Genomic DNA, 23,906 nt, shown 5'->3' with positions numbered 1-23,906 from the left:
ATTTTTTTTGGTCCAAGTAAACAACCAGCAGAATCCAAAACTGGCTCGAAAAGGACGATGAGTGATCTGTATTTGATGGATTAATTAATTCGTTCGCGTTTCGCTATAAAACAACGATTACACATCAACCCTCCAACACCAGCAGAATGATGTTGACAGGCCAAATATTGTCACCGCTAGAGGACACAGGTTTACCGAAAAGCGGATCCTCCTGCCGTGTGCCATGTACCGTCTGTTCCCACGGTGTATGTTGGGAAGATGAGCAAAGTTGGAAAAAAATAGATGATTCAGCCGGACAAACAGGCGTCACGGTGTCCACGATGACAAAATGCTGATGAAACTCTTTATTACATTCGATGGCGTAAAGCTGGAACTGGGAAGGCTAAGTCTGACGCAAGAAAAAACAACCGTTATTTTTTGGTCAGATAAAGCGATAAACCTTTGGCAGCTGAGCGATCGATTTTCTGAAGTTTAGGAAAACATTCGTAATACCGAACATTGAACAAGAATGCCGTTTAGTAGTACGATTTTCTTGTTAAGATTTTGTAAAAAAAAAAACCCTAAAAAACAGCGACAACGTTGTTGAATTTACATCGCAATCCGAATTGTGGGGCAGCTCTCCACGGAGAAAGGCTGAATCATTCATTTCGACAACGATAGTCAAGTTGTGTGTTTACAAATCCTTTTCAAGTGATATCCTTTGTGTAATCCAAGAAACATGATATTCAACTTCGTCTCCATTAAACTGTTTCCACTCGCTCGCTCGAGCTCAGGGCCGTTCCTAAGTCTTTTCTTGAAGAATATGGAGCGAAAAACGAGAAAAAACAACTTATCAGCATAGTCAGTGGCGCGTAGCACTTCCAGGAAGAGGTAAGAATGAGGTACTCCATCGCCCAGGAGATTCATCTGCCGGTGCGCCGTTGAGGGTAAGAGAAGTAGCGAAGCGTCACTACGTTTCTGCCGCATGTCCCCGACGCTACTCGGTGTTTTTCTAATTACTTTCGAAGTGTTATCTGCAACCAGCCTACTCAACTGCTACCAGCGTGGAAAGACTTGCTGCTAATTCGCGAATCACGTGCCGGAGGGTGGAACAACTCGTGCATAAGCTCCCGCTCCGGCGGCCCACACTCACAATGGTTCCCTGGCCATTCTTGTCGTGATAATAGCGTTCCTGAATGCACGAACCCATGGTGTTCGTTGCTGCGTGCAAAGCTGCGTAATGAAGCAGTTGAGCGGTGAGTCATTTTGTTTTGAAAGATGTCTCATATCTATGCTAAAGGGAAAGGAAAGCAGTCCAATGGTAAAGCCATCGAAAGAGCAAACAGAGAGTTTCATTTTGCCTTGGACAAGATAATTTATAAGTGTGAATAGATGTAGCTTCTGCGAAACATCTCCCACAATGTAGCAAAATATTGTCTTTCAAAGCGCTGCATGCATTTGAATGTAATATAAACTCCATATGTAATACAATATATACATGCTGAAGCATGTATCTCATACAAAACCAACAGCTTTTTGCATCGTACCATCCAGTGCCTGTGGCAAAAACCTATCCGCATCATAAAGGAAGAGTGGCTCTTTCGTATATTACATCTAAGGCTGGAAATAGTTCGCTTCAGTCAGAGTGCACCAGGAAAATGCTTCATATCGGGGCACTTTCAGGATACCACGAAAGACCGCACCGTTCCAATACCGCCACCTGCAGTTGTTCTATCGATCCGTCTTTCGATATTACAGACGTACCGCGGGTCACAGGTACGCTGCAAGTCGGTGGAAGGGAGCCTTGCTATGAAAATTGTTGCATAATTGAACCACTCTGCACCCGATCGCCGCTCCATTTGTGCATCGTTCAGCGGGCGATGCCACGTTTTGTCCATTATCGACACATTTTCATCGTACGCATCATCATATCTTACATCGATCGCATTGGCCATCCTCTTCTGCTAATGGACCACGGCGAGCAGGATAGTCGGTAATGCTTGGCTTGGCGCATGATGGAGGCCAGAGGTAAATGTAATAATGGGAAAAGTTGTTCAAACGACGTGGTGGACTGGCGGTGGAGCTAGAGCTGCAATTTTTAATTGCCTTCAGAGGGAAGGATAAGAAACGGATGCAACATACTTCCGGGAAGCAGGATTCGAGCATTCCCGAAGAAAACTGCCCCACTGCCGTTTCAAGATGAAGTTTCGTTTTTTTGCGTTACGTTAATGAAATAAAACACAATTTAACGCTAAAGTTTGAGTGTTGAAAAGCAAAAGAAAAATAAAACAACATCCATCGCGTCTTTGTGATTAAAATTAAATAGATCTCTACTCTTTTCTTGAAAGTGTAGCTGAGCAGCGTTTGTTGGTAAAATACGTAGGAAGCGACACTAGGAAAATGATTAAACATTATCGCAATGACACTAACCGCCATTCGCATGGAGTGGTTAAGCACCTGTGAATTCATACATTTGGCTGTACGTGCACCCTAGGAGCCGATCGGTGGCCAACGTGGCGCCTCCATTGATTTTTATGTACATGTTGGTGAATTAGAGAATAGAAGAAATTAAATCGCTTTGCATTCTGCACCACTCTGCACACAGAATGCAGCGAAGCGATTCAATTCAATAGCTGTAGATCTATAATGGAGGGATAAATAATTTAAGGAATTACACAAAATGAGAGAGCACTACGCGCAGATGAGCAAGAATAGAGCATATGATAAGAGCACGCCATTCGGAGTGAGTGTGAGCTGCAGTAAGTTCTCCTGTTCTCGTATCATAAACTGGTAGCCTTTGGCTTTGTACAAAAGTGTGTGTATTTTGAGAATTTTGAGTTCCTTTCAACAGCGGTTGTATCGGGTTTTTGGTTGGTTGAGTGAGATAGCAGAAAACAAAAACAAACGGAACTGAAATGTTATTTCGGTAGAAACAATAACTAAACCGAAGGATTCCAACGAAAAACCTCAAACAAGCACCAAACGTATAAAATCGAATTCATTGCCATGCCAACGAGCGGGTTGGTTTGGTTTGCTTCCACGGATGAAAGCATGCTGCGTTCGGGAAGGTCGAAAAAAAAACCGGACAACGAAATCACGAAAACCAAAGCAAGGAAATCATAAGAAAATGCATAAATCTTACCCAAGCAGGCGCGCTTCCTCGGCAGTGTGTGCTGGTGCGGATGGCATTCTGGCGTTCGCTGCTTTGCCGGTTTTGTCGCGATCTCTGAAATTAGTACTAAATCACATGCAGAGGCCGAAAAATCGAACGAAGTAAACGCAAAAATCGAACCAATCGAGGGCAGTTGGGAGGGATAGCGGGTGGCGGAGAGGCGGTTAAAAAACAAAAATGGATCCGGATCCGAAATGGAATTGAACGAGTGGAACAGAAAAAGGGAACAGAAACACACATACAAAAAGTTAGTATGGGGTAAAGTAGAAGAAATGAAATAGAATTGGAAAATGGAACGTCGGGAATTCTCGTTTCGCTCACGGTTATGTGTTGTAGAATTGTGTGGGAATGCTTTTGGGGGAGGGGGGGGGGGGGGTTGGTGCTAAACAGATTAAGTACAGATAGGACGAGACAAAGTAAAGTGAAGCTGATTCTGATCTTCTGTCTCTGGTTTGCAGGGCATATGTCTCTGCGCTTCTGACTGTCATCCTGTCAACCCTGAGCTTTCTGTACCCTGCTGGCCAGGCATTGATTATTGATTAAGAAACGTTGCCGTTGCTGATGTGCGCCGATGATTGCTTAGTATTGATAGAGATGAAGTGATGGAAGGACGATAATGGCGTTGATGACATTCGGATGCAAATAACAGCAAACATGAACGAGGCAGAAACATAAAAGCGAAAAACGGTCACAATCGGGCGCAATTCTCGGAATACATCAAGAGATTGGATAGCACCAAGGATCATCAAAAGTTCGTTTATATTTTTCCAATAATTCATAGGAAATATATTAGATTCGTAAAATACAGGCAGCGATCCATCATGTATCGCTTCGTTAGTCAAATTCCATATTCCAGGCGTAGATCGTCGTCATTGCAACGGCATTGAGTTCGTGCACAAAATCCAATCGTTTGCTCACTGACACGATCATAATATGATGCTCGATGATTCGTAGCGACACAAAAGCGAGCTACACGGGGTTTGCACAAGTATTCCTGGAAACGCTCGAACTTTTAGATGAAGCGATAGAATGCAAGCAAACTTTGTAGAATTGCGATGAAACAATACGAACCACATTAAATATGATCATCATACTAACTGAACTAAAAAATCATGCAATCAAACTTGAATAACAAAGCAATTAGCAAGTGACTTGGTAGTATTGAATGTTTTACTCTGGTACCTCGTTGACCTCGTTGAAATTGTGTGCAAATTTGCTTCCAATTGGTAGCCGGTTCAAGCAAGCAGAGGCAGAGAATAAACACACTACTGGATTCTCAGAGTGAATCAACCTTCTTTCGGCACCATTCCGAGTATCTAACCAGACTATCCGTTTGTGTGTGCCAGCAAGCAAAATAAAATGCACACATACAGCTCCGGTGAACAACCCCAGAAACCGGTGGAGCAATCTCAGCCAAACTTTCCCAACAATGAGTGGTGCACGAACCCAAACCTAAAGTAAGTAAAGATAAGCGCTTCGATGCAGCAGCGTAGAATGTCGCTGCGTAGAAAAGGAACCCCATGCGGCCACAGCGAACCGCAGCTTGCCCTGATACCGGTACGAACTGAGGGTTGGGTTTGGGCACAATGTAATGACTGCGTCGTTGTGATAACAAATTTACCGATCGATCGATGACAGGCACACGCTAACTCACCAATAATGTGTATCTCCGTCCGTAGACACAGACGGGCCATATCATACGGGTTAAGTAATTCGATGGAACTTTTTTACAACGTTACTATCGTTTCATCATCCAACAGATTAACTTGCGGACTTGGAAACTTTGCAGACATAGGTTTTTAGGCGGGGACAGTCTACGGGTTCCGGAGGGTTATATAGCTCATTTACCTTGCCTATTAATCGGATAGAATTCCATTACAGCATTTCTTTGCTTAGAAAACTCCAGAAAAGAAATCATCCACATCGTAAGAAATAGCATTACAAATTGAACAAATGGATTGCAATCAAGACCAAACATTGATGATAATGCCACAAAACCAAACACAGTGAAGGTCTTAGAATCGATCCGCCCTGTACATTGCAGACACCGAGTTTCGCACAACTGTGAAGCAAGAAGTGATTAAGAACTCGCAGAAGATGTTACGCAGTATTTTCCCGCTGGACATCTCAAGTTTCTGGCTCGCAGTGAAATGTGTTCTACTTGGAAAACCACTTTTTCCTTCTCCTCAGTACTCTAGCAGAAAGTTTTTCGTCGTCGGCCCAATAAAGTAACCAAGTGAGTCATAGTGTACCAGAACAAATGAACAAAAAAGTTCCAAGAAATATCGACGATCGCTGTTAACGCCAGCATTTACAAGCCATCCCATGCTGGGCGGCGGGCAGCTGTTGTCGTAATACGTGCACAGTACGGGAGAGGTTGTGTGGGAGCGGGATTCCTAAGGAAAGTTTGCCATTTCCCCGGGCGGTAAACCCTCACAATGCTCATTTGGCAAAGCTGCTGAATGTAGTGGCGTACTATTGTTATGCAACATGCTTTCCTAACAATCGCGAACATGCCCTGAGGCCCTTTTCTTTGCCTTAGGTGAACATATGACCTCCGTTGTGGTTCCCGAATGCTTCGGGAGTGGAGTGTGCTCCTGTGAGGGGCACAATGGACGAACAAGCTATGCTACCTTCTACCGCCGCAACAGCACAGCTAGGTTTGATGAGGGCATTTATTTTTAACAGTCTATTCTTTGGTTCTCCCCTAGGATCCTGGTATGTTTTACTAAAGAGAGCAAAAGAAGCAGATCCTTTGACCTGATTTCTGACTCTCGCTTGTTCATTGTGTGCGACCCGAGGCCAAAACGATCACCCCGTGCACTGCTGGCGACGTTGGCAACGCTCCAAATTATGGTCTCCGGATGCCTTATCGGAGAGTCGAGGCACAACTCCTGCAGCAACCACTTGTTATTACGCGAGGTGGTGGTCTGGAGAAAGGTTCTCTCTTTCTATCGCGGAGTGGGAATCGATCCGAATGCATCAAGCGAACCGCCATTGTTTGCCCCTAAAGATGATGGTCATGTGGTGATGGAATGAGGCGGCGTGCATTAAGGGAGTAGAGGGCGCTTGAACGAGGAATATAATGGTAGATACAATCGGAAGCGGAAACCGATTTGCTGCCGCAAAGCAAAATGGAAGAAAGTTTCCCGACGGCGTGGTGCAGAGGCAAGAAGACGGAAGTGCGGTAGAGGTAGGAGACGAGAAGGGAAGTGAAAACCAAACAGAGCTTGAAGGGATACAGCTAGACACACAGGAACAAGCACTGGATCCATGAGGAAGTGCCACCCAGACTACACCAAAGCGAGAAGTGAGCAGAGAGGTGGTTCAGAAGAAGCAGCAAGAAGCACCAGCACAAGAAGGTGACAACTACCAGAGCAGAGCGGAGGGGACGGGACGGGACGGCGATCTTACCTGGCACTGACAATGTATGGCTGGGGTCCACCGGCCGATTCGCGCTCCAACAAGCCGTGCTTGTCCTGGGCCCCGATGGCTGTCCCGATGACGCGCTTTACCGTTTCCATGACCGACTTCGAGCCGGAATGTGGCTCGGTCGTCGAGTTGTAGATCGAGTTGGGACCACCGCCAAGCGAAACGTACCCACCGTCGGACTGGGGCATTGCTTGGTCTGTTTCCGTATTTCAGCGAACGGGTGGTCAGAGGAAGGTTGGTTGGTTGGTTGGTTGTGTTTGTGATAACGTTTTGGCATTTGTTTGTTTTTGGATAGCGGATTTTTTTTGCAAATTTGCGTTTTTTCCAATTTGCGGTTGCGCGTCCCGCGGACCAGCCACGCCAGCAAGCGATAGCAATGTAATTTGGTTCCAGCAATTTCGTGTGTGCAGCGCGCATTGCAAACATTGCAAGCACCAAGCCGCAGCCGCAGTTCAAAATCAAAAAGAGAAGAAATTGATAAGAAGGAAAAGAAAAGTGAAAACCAATGAAAAGAACACACAGGAGCCAATTGGAAAAAAAAACGAGAACCCAAACACATTTTCACAAAAATCCACACACGCGCACGCAGACAGGAAAAATGAAAAACAAAACCAAAGACCAAACGCGCCAAATAAAAGTAGTAGCAAGGATTTCGCCACCGAATCGCCAACAAATGAAAAGAGAAAAGAAAGAAAAAGGAGAAATCGAAAACAACAATAAGAGAACAGAATCACGTTCGGTAGAAAGTTAAACTAATGAGAGTTTAATAGGAGGCTAACAGCAGTACAACAAGCGACTACAGTGGCATAAACAGGAAATAAAGCAGAAAAAGTTAGAAAAACGAAAAGAACCAACACCAAAACAAAAACCATCACCATCATCATATAATCATCAAGCACCGTACCGTAATCATTTTAACATAATACCCACAACAACAACAAAATGGTTCCGAAAAAAAGGGGAATAGACACAAAAAACAGAAATTGGAAGTGAAAGTGGTATAAAAAGTGGTAAAAATTTTCGTCTCGGATTAAAATGTTTAGGTGTTTGTGGGCGTGTGTTCTTGTGTTAGGCGAAGATGATTAATGAACAATCGAGCATCCAGGGAGAGTAATGTTTGTATCTTGCAGCAGAAAGATCTGAAGAAGGCAGGCAACCGTTCCACCGTTGCATATGCTTTTTACGATAACAACTTTAACAACGAATGACATATAAGTGCACACCGGTGTATGTAAAACGAATACAAAGTAAAGCAGATTTCGTGAAAAAGACCATCGAAGCACAGTAAATAATGTGATCGGTTTATCACGGAACATAACGAATAAGCTCTGAACGAATTCTCCTACCGTACTAGGTGCTACATTGACCATAACTCATCTACAGTAGATAGCTGTCGATTTTCTGAGGCACATTGGTAGAACTTCACTACTGACCTCCAGATCATAGTGCATACCTTAGGAGTAATGTGGCAGAAAAGTACGGTGCACGTCAAAACCGATCCGTCAAGGTGCATTCTACGAGGTGCGCTCTAATTGCAATTAACCTTTTCTAGAGCAACTACAGCTTAGAAAGGGGTCTCTGATAATAAAGCTTTTCTATCCATATCTGCCCCCGTCCGATAGCGTCGCTAGCGCTCTTGTCACGTAAGGGCCTCCGGCTAGAAATATGAACGTCGTAGTAGCTCTTTACTCCATAATTATCTGGACCTTTGTCTCGCTACTGCCGTCAGCTTATTGCGCGAGCCGTCCGACTATGGGACGTAAACTGGAATGAACGGTTGCGCAGCGGTGAGGCGGACAGAAACGAAACGTTGTCTTTCAATCATTGTGGCAACGTTGGCTAATGGTGCATCAACCGGGCACTAACACACACCCAGGCACAGGAACACAACAGCTAAACGGCACGCAACTACTACCGCTGCTCGGTTATACACCTACTCGCGATCGCGAACGCACACAGAACCCAGACAGAGAGAAAGAGAGATAGACGGGACTTGTGCTACGCCATATTGCGCGGAGCCAACCATAATTCAGTTGGAATTGGATTTATGGCCGAGGAAAACAGGAAACGACCATCGGCTGGACCAACAACTGGACCTGCTATTTACCGTAATTTAGCCACCAGCTTCAGAGATCGCCTCAAGATGCGCCTCGGTATGCCCGCACGCTTTGTTGCGTGCTTTGCGTTACGTTACGAAGCGGTGACGAATGGAGTTGCGGTCGTTGATGAAAATGGTCTCATTTTTCAGCATATTAGCACCACATCGCAGGCGCACACCGTATAAAAACCATCACGGAACGGGGGCAAGGGTAGCAGGAATCATGCCGGAATCATATGATACCGGACAAGCGACAAGTACGACCTCACTGCCCAACGTGAGTCGTCATTCGTCACAACGACCTGATTATTCGCGTGGTAAATAGTTTGCCATCCACTATGACTTTTGGATTTTCTTAGAAATATCTTGCGTCACTCACCAGCAGCAGCAGCAGCAGCAACAGCAAACAGCAAGTTAGTAACAGCTGACACCTAACACCTGGCAGGATGGCTCCGGGATACGTCCTCCGGTTATCACCTTATTTGATTCCATTTACATCAACAATTCACAGGCGCCAAAATGCGATTGATAATTTCATCATCAAACATCAAAGCTATCACACTGAATCTGAATCACAGATGGCAGTCGCCTCCTCTTCCATCGTCTTGCACTAACTCCAGCATCATTGGGGCGAAGGAGCGAGATGATTCGATAAGTGGTTCTGATTCATTCGCCGGCATCACCCAAGACAAAGAAACGACATGCTCGTATCCGCTGCCCCAGGCTTTTGGTGTTGTTTCGAGCCCACCACCTTGAGCCGCCGCTTTGTTGTCTTGCCATTTGCGACTCAGACATCAGGGACGTTGCCTGTAATCTGTTTTGAGTGCGCAATTCCTTGTATCGAAAATCTTTACTTTATAACCATTATCTTCATCGTCCTCTTGCGCTCAGACTCCTAATTGAATCTCCAATATGCTACGGCAGCCAGCAGCCAGCTTCCATGTATTTCGCTCTGCCTCCTTATCTTTCACCAATCCGCGATACCACAGTCGCCTTAAATGATGTGAATAATGGATGTCGCTGGAAAGCGATTTCACCAGACGGTCAACAGTGGAACAAAGTATTCGAATACTCGGTTGATTCGCGATAATCCATTTGATTATGCACTGTTTGCGTCTCGTGCCACGGGGAGGATCAAGGATTCGAATACCCCGACGAGATTGAGCTCGGCAAACGGATGATAGCCCAAAAGGAGCCCATCAAGAGGACCGGTGGGCGTTGGAAAAAATCCAAGGATAATATAAAGCACCACCGACCCCGTTGGGGATTACGGCAACATGGTAAAGTTGTTGCCTCCTGCAGTTTCATTGCCTGTTCAGCATGAAATTGATGCAACAAAAACTTATGATTCATGGCTCATGGCCCCATGACGCATCCAGGACAGAACCATCGAACTAGAAAGAAATGTACTGCCACAGCTCGATCACCCCATCCCATCCCCGCAGAGCTCGTGAGCTATGCGCTCGGACATCTTTGGAGTGACGTTTGGGAGTAGCGGATGTCGTATGAAGCTTACTGCAAGAGTCGCTGCACGCAGTAGTTCAACGCCATCAGCACGTCTCTGGGCACGTCGTCATGGGACGAATCACGGCCACGAGACGCTATCCATACAAGGGCACTGGGAGCAATTCAGGCGTAACGTTTGCGCTGCAGTAGGTTTAATAAACCGTTCCTAGCGAAGGAAATGAAAAATGACGCTCATGGCCCTTGATCTCGGGTCATCATCTCCTGTATAATCTGACACTGTACACTCCATTAAGAAGCTGTGAGCATTCTCGATGCTTGGATTATTTTATTGCGCTTCTTCTGCTCCATAAACTTGATTCTGCACTGCACGCTGGGATCAAGCGCTTAGGATGCTGCTGTTGCTGCACCATGAATAAAGAACGTCCATCGGCGCATTATGCAGATGGTGCGCGCAAAAGAACCAAAGTCCACTGCACTCACTGTGGCCGGATTTACATTTATTTAACCCCTGGCACAACTCCGCACAAGATGGCGAATTTTTCTTACAAACTCTTCTTACGTGCTCGGCTGGGTTCTTTGTATCCTCTCATGGGGGAAAAGGGGGACATTGTGCCTCATGGACCGGTTTGCCCACTTGGCGGCTGGTCAGCGGCTTTGCGACGCAATCGCACTGAGCAGGCGAAAAGTTGATTTAGGCCGCCGTAGTGTCGTAGTGTCAACGGAACTACGCCCTACCGTCCGGTGGTTCTCTCAAGGATGGGTAGCTGGATGGTGCAGCCTGTTTGCTTTGGTGTTTATCACACCACCGTGCTGCTTGGCTGAAGTAACGAGTTCAGGTTGCTTGGTAAATTGATACACGCGCGTGTCGCTGTAAACCGATGCCATTGCGTCAAAGTTCCTCTCCCAGCACCAAGGGTTCTCTCAGGAGTAGATTGAAGCTATCAAATATCCACCCAACCCTGCGGTTCTGCATTGTTTAAGGTGTTTCAATATCATTATTTAGTCGATACAAAGAGGAGAATGTCTCCTTATTTGACAGACCTTGAGCATACAAATTGCGAAGCTCAACCAGCGACCGTCATTATCCAAAGGATTAAGAGCGATCCGTGAAAGAACAAAAGCTCCTAAACGAAAGCCCGCATCTTGGCAAATAGTTCCCGGTGTAGATACTACACACATTCTCGACATTTCACTCTCCTGTCAAAGGACCTCGAGATTTGCCTGTCAAACACATCGCCGGTCCTTGTAATGCCCCATTTTTCAACGCGATAGGTCCATGGTAAAAGGTTCCACCGTGTACCGAGATCAAATCAACACCCCATCCGCAGAGTTCAGGATGAGCCTAGGAAGTCCCAACCGGCCCATTTAATTATAAATTCGTTCCGAGCAACTTTGGCAGGGCTTTTGGATAAAGTTTCCCAGTGCTAGGGACAGACCATGGTTTGCAGATGACATTGAGCTGACTCCGAGGGAGGTAGGGTGCGCTCTTCATGCTGTCAATATACTACTGACAGCGCAGCTGAAGTGCCTTGTCGTTGTCGATCCAATCAATCTAACGTGAAGTTGGTGACAGACGAGAAGGGACAACTTCCACGGATGTCGACATTGCGGAAGTAACGCCCGCAGCATCAAGGCCGCACACGTCGGATATTTGGAGCGCGTGAATCCTTCTCGAGTGTTAAGAACCGCCTAATTTCATTTTAATTTTTCCCACAGCACAGAACTTCCCACCAAGAGCAAGAGCAAAGCAAATTCTTGCACCCACTACCGACTCTCAACGTAAGGGAAAGGGAAAAAATCGATCGATTCCGTACCGTGGGTCACGCGACAGAGCAGCTGCCGGTTGGGTAAGCCGCTTAACGTGACTACACCAATGGGTCACTGAAGAGAAGAGGCATCGCATCGATTTGGGACCACAGACCCCCTAGAAGACACTTTCTCCGGAATGGCCGGCCCAGAACCACCAGAAGCTTACGTAAACACCATAAATTCCTATTTTTCCCTTGTTTTCATAATTCATATTCCACCATTGCGACGACGCCTGCCCCATGCCCCCAGGAGCATAATATCTCGAAAAATGAGAACAGCATACGGGAAAGGGGGGGAGCGTCAAAGTGTCGTGCACCATTTTCAGCGATTGCCGTGGTCAAATGCTCTGCGTGGTGGCCCGTATGGTGAACCAACAAACGGTGGAGATCTGAAATATTCAACGTGTACGCGTCGCAGAGCGCCCGCTTCCACACACGATCAAACCGCATCGATTTACTGTACCGTGGCGCACACGACAGCTGCCACCATCGCCACACCGGCCACAGTGGCAGGTCTCACACTGCACTCCACGCGGTCTACCCCTGTCCAATCCCCCTCTCAATCTCATGCTGACCTCGATCAATAATGTACCCACCATTAATGTTGTTTCGTCCTAATCCGCACGCACACCTCAACAACACGCGGACCGGCCGATCGGAACAAAAATCATCGGAAAATATGGTCATTGAGAGTCAACCGGCGACAACCGGTCGACCCATTTTCGAGGTGTTGTTCGCGACGTGGTAGAAGTGCATTCCATGCTGCACTCAACCTCGATCGAAATGTTCAATAGTGTGGCCTACGAATGCAGTTTGCGTCGCGTCGCGCTTTGTTTCAATGCCGAGCGTGTAAAGGGGAGTATATCACGTGCAATGCTGTGTGGTTCGATCGTGATGGTGAATGTTTTGATGTGTGGTTTGGCTTCAACGAGCACTACCAAACCACGCCATAATGGTGCGGTCAAATCTGTGGATTACAGCATGTCATTAACTTGTTCCGTGGACGAGTGGCAGTAAATGGACTTCAGATGCCCCCCCGGCCATCGGCCACTGGTAGTCAGGATCAGGATTTTTGGGTAGTTGCCAAATCATTGCAGTATCTCTAGTCATTCCCAATTTGTATTGATGGGTGCCGTGATTTGAGCACAATTTTGTGCGGTTTTCTCAATGTTGAAGGTCAGCTCAATGTTTGAAGGCATCAATCAGGATATAAATTGAGCCATACATGAACCAATGCATTTGTTTTTTTTTAGTTTTGTTCCATTGTTTTCTTATTTTGTTCGAACGGAACATCGGTATGCTAGGTTTGGCAGTATGACCTTCTCCAAGTATGATTGAAAAAAATAAACGTTTACAATATGCGTCACGCTATTAAACGATTATTAAACGTTAGATTGTGCAGATTATCGATCTTCAGGACTACATTGGACGCTCTTTACTGTCAAACAGTAATTTAAATCCAATTTATGAGATGTGATAGTAATTGAAAGCACACTTTCCAATTTTCTTGTGATACTTCTTGATTCTATTTGAGACTCATGAGTTTCGCGAATCAGACAGTCTTTGTATCACACTCCTTCATTCCTTGAAAAAACCCTGTTTAATAATTCTTAAAGTTAAAGTTTCGATTGTGCAATCAGACAGAACTCTCTACAGAAGAATATTACACCAATGATATCAACATCACAATTGCAGTTAAAAAGTGAATAAAAGCGGAATAAAATCCAGTTCCGGATTGAGGTGACACTCTGCCAATAACTAGCAGCTTGCCAAGCGTTCGGAGAGTAAACCAATAACCGGTTTTTTGGGACAATTTATTATTATCGGCGAAATCCGATAGCAGAACTGACACAAACCGCATTCGATCGGAAATTTCTACCAAACCGTTCTGGCGTGAAACCAACCAACACCGGTATGCAGTGCGAACTGAAGAGCGTCCGATTGCTAACGAAGTGCCTGTAACCTTCATCAGCACCTCGCAATTCCTGGGGAAAACGTCCCGAACGGTGCCGCGTTGTGACTTTTGCAACTGGAAACCGAAGTCACCGAGTAGACTTAGCTCAAAGCACGAGTCCGAAAGTATCGCTAAGCCCCTTGGCTATGTCTTTCGATATTTTGAATGGTTTTGGAGGTCGGAGTCGCGGGATCGCGCGCTACCGATGGCTCAATCCTATGGAGGTGATTTCGCTGCGTCCGACAATCAAGGTGAAGGTCGGTGGATCGTCCAAGCTTCGTCGTCGTCATCGTTGTGCTCCGTTCGTTCGCCGTACGCACGTTTGATGCATTTTATTTCTACCGAAGGTTAAATTTCACCTTTTCTGCCGGCCCCCTTCATGGACTCTTCTTGCCTTACGTAAGCTGCGCTCTCCCGCGAGTATGCTGCTACAGTCGCCAGCAGTTTGGCGTCAAATGATTCTCGTTTACCGAGTGCGATTAGTTCATCGGGTCGAAGAAGAAAGCAGTGCTAATTAGCTGCTCCCACAACAAGAGCGCCCACACTGATGCCAGGCCGTTTCGTATCGGAAAAAGCAGCGAAATTACCATTTCTCCAATATATGACCCTGAGCAGCAGCGGCGCAGAAACTCGCCCGTTGGCCCGGCTTCTTCCGAACTCAGGCTCACCTGGCAACAGCGCGAGCCCATAGCACGACGCGGACGATTAGAACTAACAACCTCTCCATTTCTTGGCTTAATTAAAAGGTAAGCCAGCGGACCTGACCAGTAAGTCCTCGGGTTGGTCGGCTTTTTCGATTTGGGTAATTAATTTCGATTTTGGACTGGTTAAGGTTGAGCATATCCTCGGTGACCTCGGGGTTCGGCTGCTCCTTAATCCTTCATTTCCCGCCACTAATTGACGTCCAAATGATGTTGCCATTTAGGGTCCTGGTGGTTTTTTTTTGTTGCTCCCTCCCAATATGACCACCAATTACGGTTCGAATTACAGTCTCCGATTACGCTTGCGATCACCAAACGATGACAGCTCTTAATCCCAAAAGAATTCCAAAATGTGTTTGATGTTCAACTAAATGATCCAAACACCTTTACGCTAGTAGAGGTTTTGTACAAATGCGTCATTTGGTAACTCATGGCTAACATTCGCTGGAATGCTGCTGAAACTTGAAACTGATTACGAAACAGTAGCAACTCCAGAGGCAACTGCCCGTAATCCAATAGGTCTTACACAACCGACCAAGCGCAATAGGAACTAGAAAAGTTCCTGTCCCTGGAACAACGGACGCGGCGCAGCGCAAACATGCCAACATGCAACGGAAAGCATGGCAGCAAAAAACCGACACGACCCTTTCGGAACCATCGATCTAGCCATTTGGAGCAGACAACCAGAATAACAGGCTCTCCCGCGACTCCACTTTCCTCAATCAAAACTGTCATAATTAGAGAACGAGTGCTACTCTGACTTCTGGGCTTCCTCTTCTGGCGTGGTTCAACAGACAGCCATCGGTTTCGTTCTTTTGGATTTCGGATCGATGCTCGAATCATGTGACGGAATGACGTTACGTTCCGGGTGCTGCCACGTGACGCGAGATGGTTTAAAGTCGAGGGTAAATATTGACACCACCCCAGTTGCGAGCGGATGGAAAAACGGAACCAACACTCCGCCGCGATGCCACCGGATAGCGATAGCCCGGATGGTCCCGGGACACGCGGTTACGTCATGCGAACCGCGCTCCAGCACAGAGAGAGAGAGAGAGAGGAGCGGTCACGAAAGGGGTTCAGGTGCATTGACGTCGGAGGCCGGAGCCACTGTAGTCCGGTTAGGGTTATGTAAGCAAAGAGAACTTCCTGGCAGACCACCTGGGCTTGGTCCTTCCCAAGTAGTCGTCGGCAACAGCATTCGATGACCGGTCTGGATCTCATATATTCAAATTGGTTGCGGCCCTACTGTCAGTTGATTGAGTGACATACAGGAGCAGCAAGTCGGCCATGTAGGATGCCCTGAAGACGTCGCAGTGTCTGCCACAATCACCTGTCACAGAGTCCGTACAGTAGAGTGGTAGGATACTGGATCTCTCCTTCTTCGAGGACCGGAAGCACCGGAGACAGGCACGTAGCGTGTCGAGCCCCCTCCCCCGGGGGGTGACCAACCCCATGGCTTGGCTTTACGGGCTTCTAGGGTATTTCATAAATTTTTCCACTTTGACACCGCGACGAATGGGTGGTAGTGGGGACATTGGTGGGTGGTAGGTAGTGTGTAAAAGGCACACTATAGTGCGATGAACGATACTCTCACCAGTTTAAAAGAACAAACGCAACGCACACTCAGACCCACAAACACCGCTCTGGCTGGTGGGGATCCTTTATGTTTTCCACGAGAAAAACCGTTCGGAAAACTCGGAATGAGAGAGCAAATATTAGAGAGAACGAAATAGAAAGAGAGAGAGAGAGAGAGAGAGTTGCTATTGAATGTGTTGGTGAGTTCACGGAACAGAGTGCTGGTGTATGCGTTTGTACGGAAGGTTTCCTTTCCCCGGGATTCCCCGTGTCCTTCTCTCCCCGTGCCATGACGGGGATCCGGTTCATGGTGACGAATTCGGGTCGTGGAAAATGCTTATGTAACTGACTTCACGCTGCCACCTGTCACCAGATCCTGGCACCCTTCCGGCCGGTCCACGGGCAATTACGGTTTAAACTTTCGTCGCATCGCGAGCCCCAAATTTGCTGGGGCGGATTGGGGCGATGGGCGATCGTGGTGCGCGCAGAACAGCCAGCAGCGGAGAAACGGAGCAAGCGAGCACACATACAGACACACGCACACACGCAGCAGCCAAACTGTCTACTGGCAGTCTAAGGAATCAACGAATCATCAAATGGAGCTACATAATTACCTTTAGCACACGAAGAAGGACAAAGCACGGGTAGAGCGCGAGCTGCTGACGATGATACGAAGATTTCCGCAGAAAGCAGGACACCCCCCAGAGACACCAGGAAGGTTACACACCGACCACGAGAACGACCGTGACACACACGAAAGGACTACGGAATTTTCACACCGTTTCTACGTTCTGGCCGCGACGAAAGTGTCCCCAAAAAAAGGGATGCCAAGGGCTGGTTTTGCGGGTGGGCAGGTGGACCAGGGGTCACGACGATTGTGTAACTTGGTTCTGGCTCTGCTTTAGCAATTCGTTTGCACTCGAAGGACACGAAAAAGGATACTGACGCTGCGCCACACCAGAGAGGCCAGCCTCTGTGTACAATGATGGGTGAAAAACGGAACCAGCAAACCACCAGAGTTTCCCATCCCAACTCGCTCTCGCTCGCTCTCTCTCTCTCTCTCTCTCGTTCTTTGGTTGGGAAAATTCTCATCCTTTCTCTCTGCGCTCGGCGATTGACTTTCTCGGCATAATACCGGCGATAGCTAAAGCGGCGCACAGAGGAGTATTTGAGCCAAAAGCTGGCCAAAACCCCATAATGGTGTTTGTTATGAATATGTTTGTTATTCGATGTAAAACTGTAAAAAATAATGTTTTGTTCAAACAACCTTCGTTTTGTCTACTTCAGAAATTCCTGCGCCAAATTCTCATTCTCAAATTTCAAATTCCTAAAGACTGGCGGCAAAATCCTTTATGGAGCTATTTTTTAAGCATGTGGCACAAATATTGCGTAGAAACAGCACTAGAGAATTAGAGTAAATAAAGAAACAAATGCAGAACAAACAAACAAACAAACTAAAACATCGAAAAATCGGTAAAGAGGAACCTCGAGGAATAATTTTGATTGGTTTTATATTGTAGAGACCTTGCTCTTTTAAATGCTGTTTGAGTTTCTGGTAGGAATTGCAGGGTTTTTGAGATAATTAAAGTTAAAATTTTCCCTTTTTCATATTATTTTGGGATGGTTCACTTTTGATTAAAAAAAACTGTGAAAAACTGCAAACTATTCTACTGATCTTGTAGATAATTTTGCACACCAAAACAGGCTCTTATCTTGACTATAACTCCATTTTTCGACAAGAATGGCGCGACGCATTTAACCCGGCTATTTGTAAACTACCAAATCACAGCTAAAAATAACAGCTATGGAGGAATTAGCTCATAATCATTGATGAGTTCTGTAGGAGAGTACTATCATGTTTAGAATATTTCAACATAATCAACAACAAAAATTTGCTCAGAGTTTTGGCCAACTTTTAGCTCAAATACTCCTCTGTGCGGTGGTGCGTTTGGAAACCGCACACCAACACTATCAGCAACCAGGTGAGCAGCCTTTGTGGCGTGAAGAAGGATATGCGAATGTGTGTCCTCGCACGCGGCTTAGAAGATGGGGATGAACGCCGGAAAGGGTGGCACGGAAAAACCCTTGCGTCATGTGGTGTGCATATCAGTGTGTGTTTGTTGGGTGGCTGGGAGTTTCCTTGTGTCAGCTGAAGTCGTTTGGAATGCACACTTCTCGGTTGTTGCCGCGTGCAACGTCGTTTAGTACTGGTTACTACGAGAACGAGTAGGAATTTTGGGGAAAAGCAAAAAAAAAAAAACAGCGGAGAGTAGCTGACACCGAAAGCGAGACAGAATGCAAGGTGAAATGGTAGTGCAAGGCATGAAGTAGTATGATGAATGTTATCAGTGATCCCCGCTAGTGCCCTAGAGTTACGAAACAACGAGTCCACGAGGGCTGCTTGAGCTGCGGAAAAATCAATAATCAATGCCTACTGCAACGGGAGTCGCCGTTTGTTTGTCTAGCGTAGTAGATTAGTAGTGCACACTCTGCTGCCGTTATCGTTATCTACTAAAGAAAAGCCACTCCGAGACTAGCGCTAGAAGATTAGAAGACACACGTACACACACACGTACAAACACGCGCTATCGTGACTACTCGGCATTTAAGATGCGTCTCTCCTCCACCTAACGAAACTAATCAAAGCAAAGATAAGATCTGCGGGGGAGTAAGGGCTCATTCTAGGGACAACAGAGTCAAAGGCGGAAAGGAGCATTGCGGAGGAGACGGAAGAGGAGGAATGATTCCTACATACCTTTCGTTGTTTAGAACAAAATCAGTCACGGCCAATCAAAACAAATCGCAGCTGCTGGTTTTGACCTTTTTTGTGACGATCCGGAACACGCCTGTTCCTGATTTTTTTGTTGTTTCCTCGTGTTAAAGGGGTCACCGGAATTACACAACCCAAATCTGGCACGAAACACACCCTACTAGAAGCACACAAAACAGAACCAGAATCAGCAAAAAAAAAACCTTCGACGATCTTCCCTGAACTCACTTTTATGAAAAAACGTTTAAATGATCGGCAGATCGCACAATTTCCACAACACGTACAACACTCTTATTCCCCACAAAAGGCACCGTGAGATTCAACACGCGTAAATTGATGAATTTACGGAGCGCATTTTACGAAACACGTCCAGCTCGGTTCGAGGATTTTCTTTTTTGTGAAAAAAATTTTTGTTTTTGCTGCTGCTCGACAAAACTCCTCGACAAATCTACTCGACAAAACTGCTCGAAATAGAACCCGTATTATTTCGAGCAGTCTCGCGTTTACACCTGCGCGTGCTTCAAGAGGACTTCAACGTGGGAAGCGAATATCCTTTTAGCAATTATCTAGCCCAATTCCTGGGGAACTAAAATCGGCTTGATATTAAGTTGGTTTCAACATCAGATGTCGAAAGGTTTACGGCAGAGATAACGGCAGAAATAACACCACACCAGATCTGTCTCCCAAAAAGGCGACTGACCAGCTCTCATTTCTCTTGGTGGGCAGTTCTTTCATTCGTATGAAACCAGTTTTTAAATTTTGTCAATTATAATAATCAAGCATAATCAGCTAATTCCATGGAACGAGTTTGAAATATGAACCGTGGATATTGTGAAACTGGTTCGTAACCCCATCCCATTGACGTCACAAACCTCCGATGGTGTACGATAATTGGTGAAAGAGAAACCCAAAAACAATCACACAATCCCTTTGGAATGATAACTCACTGCTCATGCTCTATCTTTTAAGCGTAATGCTCTCATTTTGTGTCATTTTTATGTTTTAACAAAAAGGGAATGATACTTGTAGCTGCTACTTACGGTGGCGTTTCGATGTGTGGCATCTCCACTGTGGCCATTTTACGCTGTCCTGCTCGGCTTGAACTCGTTCGCTGAATGATGACACGAACCGCTATGACGCCAGATATCTAGACGAAGCAATTGCACCAGCGGCGTTGGAATGCGTTCTGCAACCTCTGCTTTTTCTTCAAATCGAAGCACAACTACAACACTTGCCTTTACACAATCTTGATTTCAAACAACACTGCACTGTCTGATAAAAAGGAGAGAAAACCGCATTTCACATTAACCTTCGGTCGTCATTTAACCCCACACCGCGCACATCACTTCCCTTCCCAAAAGGAGACCTCGTAAAACAAGCAAACACGCACGGACACTGAAGGGCACGACGCCGAACACGGTTTCGCACTCCTTCCAGAGCACTTGACTGCATCTTCACGATGCACTTGCAGTGAAACACGCGACCGAGCGACTGCTCGCGATGGATCATATTTCTTTACGGATCGTCAACCCCCCCGTTTGTTGGTTGGTGCAACATCTCTCGCTTGGAGCATCTCTGGCGACATGCGACTGCAGGAGTCATTAGTGATAACACATAATCATAGACCAACGCTAGCGCTCCAGCACGGCCTCGGCCTCGGTCTGCGAGCCTACATTTGGTCTGATCGATTCCACACAGAGACACACGTGGCAAATGGAGTGACGCAAAGCGGTTGCAACGATCGGAGCATTCGCGCAGAGGATCGACCATTCGTACTGGCACACTGCGTGGACTGTTGGCTGAGAGATGAGGACTGATGGAGCATGATTGACTCTCCACGGGCCATCACGGTGGACTGGAACGAAGGAAACCTGTTTCGGGGATGAGATGAGGGCCTTGCAAGGGAGGCAAACTATGTTATGCCAACCATGTGTATCCACCACTCGGCGTCACTTGACTGACAAGGTCGCCCCAACCCGACGAAGAGAACAAAAAAAGGAAATCCCCGAAATACCCAACAGTACCAGTAGGGGCAAAACAGGCCCCCCGGACGGCTCCCGAGACAAAAACAAATTCCAAACCCGAACACCGAAAAAGGTTGTTCTGTTTGCTCGCTGCAAAGCGTGATGTGTGTCTTGAGCCATTCGTTATTTGTGACCGAGATCGACCATCGCATCGCTGACGCAACTGGCTCACCAATCGTGGCAACCGGCTGTAATGTGGCCATCATATCTCGAAGGTTCGAATTGTGGTCAAGCTTGTGGTCGGTGCCCAACAACAGTCTATAGTCGGAGCGTGGAGCGTGTGCTAGTCGAGCATTCAATGGATTAGCATTACGCGATTAATCTCGCCTCTCGAGCTAGGGAATCCCTGGCGGACCGGCACCGGCTCCGATTAATCAACCGGTTTCTCCGCGATGGTGCGATCCATAAACTGCGACTGCAACAATTAACCAAATGTACACCGCGGTGTAAGGGCGCATGTCAGTCAGTCAGGTACTCGAACCTCATCTGATCATCTAAGCTACTACTCTCGATCATAATCCATTTCTTCCGAAGTGGGTAGTTGGCTTAGAGAACCTTATGGCAAACAGGAACAATCCACTTCGCCGACGATCCAGATGAGCCGGCTAATCGCGGGTTCTCGATCGCGAATATCGCGTTCCAACCAGAGAACGTGGACAAAGAATGAAAGTGATTGTTCGATTCGCGTGCGCCAGCACTGAAACGGTTCCATTGTCGACGAATTCATTGGCTCAATGTATCAATTCATCGATGATCGAGGATCCTCCAAAGAACAAAACAAAGCAAAACGATGATACCACCAATTTCTGCGAGCAAATTCAAGCTGCTCTTGCTGCGCTGTTGCATCCCTATGAGACAACTCCGTCAAGTGTGTGTTCTCGCAAACGAACCTAGCACAAACGGACGACACGGACACAGCAGACAGCATCAACAGCAACAACAACAGCATTAAAAAAAACCCTGAATTATTCAGCAAAACCTCTCGAAAAGCACGTTTACGACGAGAGGCAGCACTCCAAGCGAAGGTTCTCCGTACTCCCTCAACTCCCTCCCTGCTGGACAGTCACTTGTTGGCCATTCTCGAGTGTTGGATGGTGATGATGTACACCGCTATTTACCCAAAATGCAATCTCTCGATGAACCGTGAGCGAGACAACACAAAAAAGCTAGAAGGGCCTAGGGATCTTCGCCGCTTTTAGGTGCCGCTGATCGTGACTTGGGATGATGATGATCGTTTTGACACCGAGCACTCTGTGTGGGGTCATGGCGGGTACTTTGAATGATCGATAAGCGGATCGGAACGTTCTCGTCGAGGGTAATCCCCTTGGATAGATCACTGATCGCGAGGCCGGCTCTTCTCGACCGTTGCACGCTCCCGATGGATCGATAAAGACAAACACAATGCCAGCAACGTTGGCAGCCCGTTGGTGGTCGTAGTCGGATCTGGATAAATCTGATCGCAACTATGCATATCGGTCTCGATCGCATAAGGTGTATGTGGAGGCTGCAAGCGTGTTTGTGTGGAGCACTGCGATTGAGCGTGTTAGGGACGAGCAAAATGATGAGCAGCTTCCGTTTTTCGGAAGGCGGTCTGTCGATTCTGTAAACAAATTGTAATTGAACCCGTTGGGCGCAGCATCATGGGAGCAGCATGGGGAAACCAGCGCGTCACACATCGTCGATCACTAATCATGCCAGGGGCGTGCACATTCCACTAACACAAAACCATCGGCTGCTGCTGCTGCCACCAGTGGACCCATAATGGACAATGGCGTTTTGTGTCGAATTCGTTGACCGATTGGTGACCGATCCTCTCTGCCGTTTCCACTCCAGTAGTGGACACTAGCCACTTGTGATTACTTCACACACCACACGCAACACGGCATGCCACTGTAAACAGCTTTACCAATAACGAAGCACAACGGCGCGTTTCAACGTTGCAGGACCAGCCAGCACCGAACTGGTATTCTTCCTTCGATCTTATTCACCTGTTTTGGCCTGGTGGACCCCCAAACACAGTGTCGCGAATAGCACAGGAGACAACAAAGACACGTTGGACTGTCGTAAATTGGAAATGCCGAAAACTTAATATGAAATAGTGCCACAAGTCGTGTGTCACAAGCAGCAGCAGGTGTCGTAGCAGGGGGTTTAAAGGAAGGGACTACGAGAAGTATGATACCAGCGAAAACCAACCACGAGGAACACAACACACGACGAGAGTCGATCGAATTCGGACCGCGCTACTCCAACCGATGGGGAGAACTGAAGGCCCCAGCCGCGGCATTCAACCGTCAAACCGTGAACGCGCTGGTGTCGTCGATAGTGGCGAGATGAATGTGTCGGTTCGGGCCACCAGATCGGATGGTGCGAGTGGCGCACGTTAGGGCGATTGCGAAGATTGATAAAAGAGGAACTCATAAGCGCGATGATTATGGAAGGATAACTTGTTTCACCTAGGAGTCCTGGACAAGGGAAGAACGGGTTCGTCTGTAAAGGAATTCTTTTTGCTATTTGTCTCCATTCCGTCCGACTTTTTCCATCGATATACAGTGGTAGACATTCGTTTAGCCGAAGTGCAAGAAAAACATAATATTTCGCATCGTTTTCGATCAAATGCAATTTTTGTGTTTGAAGCTCAATAGTAGTCACTCATTTTGATCAACACCCTGATTTTTCAATATTTATTTAAAAATAAGGAGTTAGAGCTAAGTGACTTACGGAAGTAATACGACAAATAATCAAATTCTGTACGGTTTACTGCTACTCCAATCGTTCCATTGGTTCAAATTTTCACAGATAAGAGAAATCCATATATTATTTCTTTTGAAAAATATCAAATGGGGAAGTTATACCTCCACTAAATGTGAACAAAATAGTGTCTTTTAATAGTGTCTACCGACTGTTTCACAATGAATTCAGTTAAATA

General features: G+C 46.6%; 1 protein-coding gene across 15 annotated transcripts in view; it reads right to left on the bottom strand.

Moving 5' to 3' along the window:
• LOC126580902 (protein NDRG3) overlaps positions 1-23,251 on the bottom strand; it is a 35,972-nt gene extending 12,721 nt beyond the window's left edge. For 4 of the 15 annotated variants that reach the window (XM_050244233.1, XM_050244248.1, XM_050244246.1 and 1 more), the window contains exons 1-4: positions 19,185-19,339; positions 18,942-19,116; positions 6,566-6,779; positions 3,122-3,217 (exon numbers count right to left, since the gene is read on the bottom strand). In XM_050244233.1, the coding sequence (XP_050100190.1) occupies positions 3,122-3,217; positions 6,566-6,771 (302 nt within the window). In that variant the 5' untranslated portion in view covers positions 6,772-6,779; positions 18,942-19,116; positions 19,185-19,339. Of the gene's footprint in view, positions 1-3,121; positions 3,218-6,565; positions 6,780-16,800; positions 17,133-18,941; positions 19,117-19,184; positions 19,340-19,996; positions 20,229-22,968 lie in introns of those variants that run through there. The other 11 variants (XM_050244236.1, XM_050244234.1, XM_050244238.1 and 8 more) reach the window with 11 other exon arrangements.
• Between the last annotated feature and the right edge of the window lie 655 nt (positions 23,252-23,906).

This window comes from Anopheles aquasalis, chromosome 2 (genome assembly GCF_943734665.1).
Source record: "Anopheles aquasalis chromosome 2, idAnoAquaMG_Q_19, whole genome shotgun sequence".
Taxonomy (NCBI): domain Eukaryota; kingdom Metazoa; phylum Arthropoda; class Insecta; order Diptera; family Culicidae; genus Anopheles; species Anopheles aquasalis.
The sequence above is the reverse complement of the archived record's forward strand: the minus strand, read 5'-3'. Positions and strand labels throughout refer to the sequence as shown.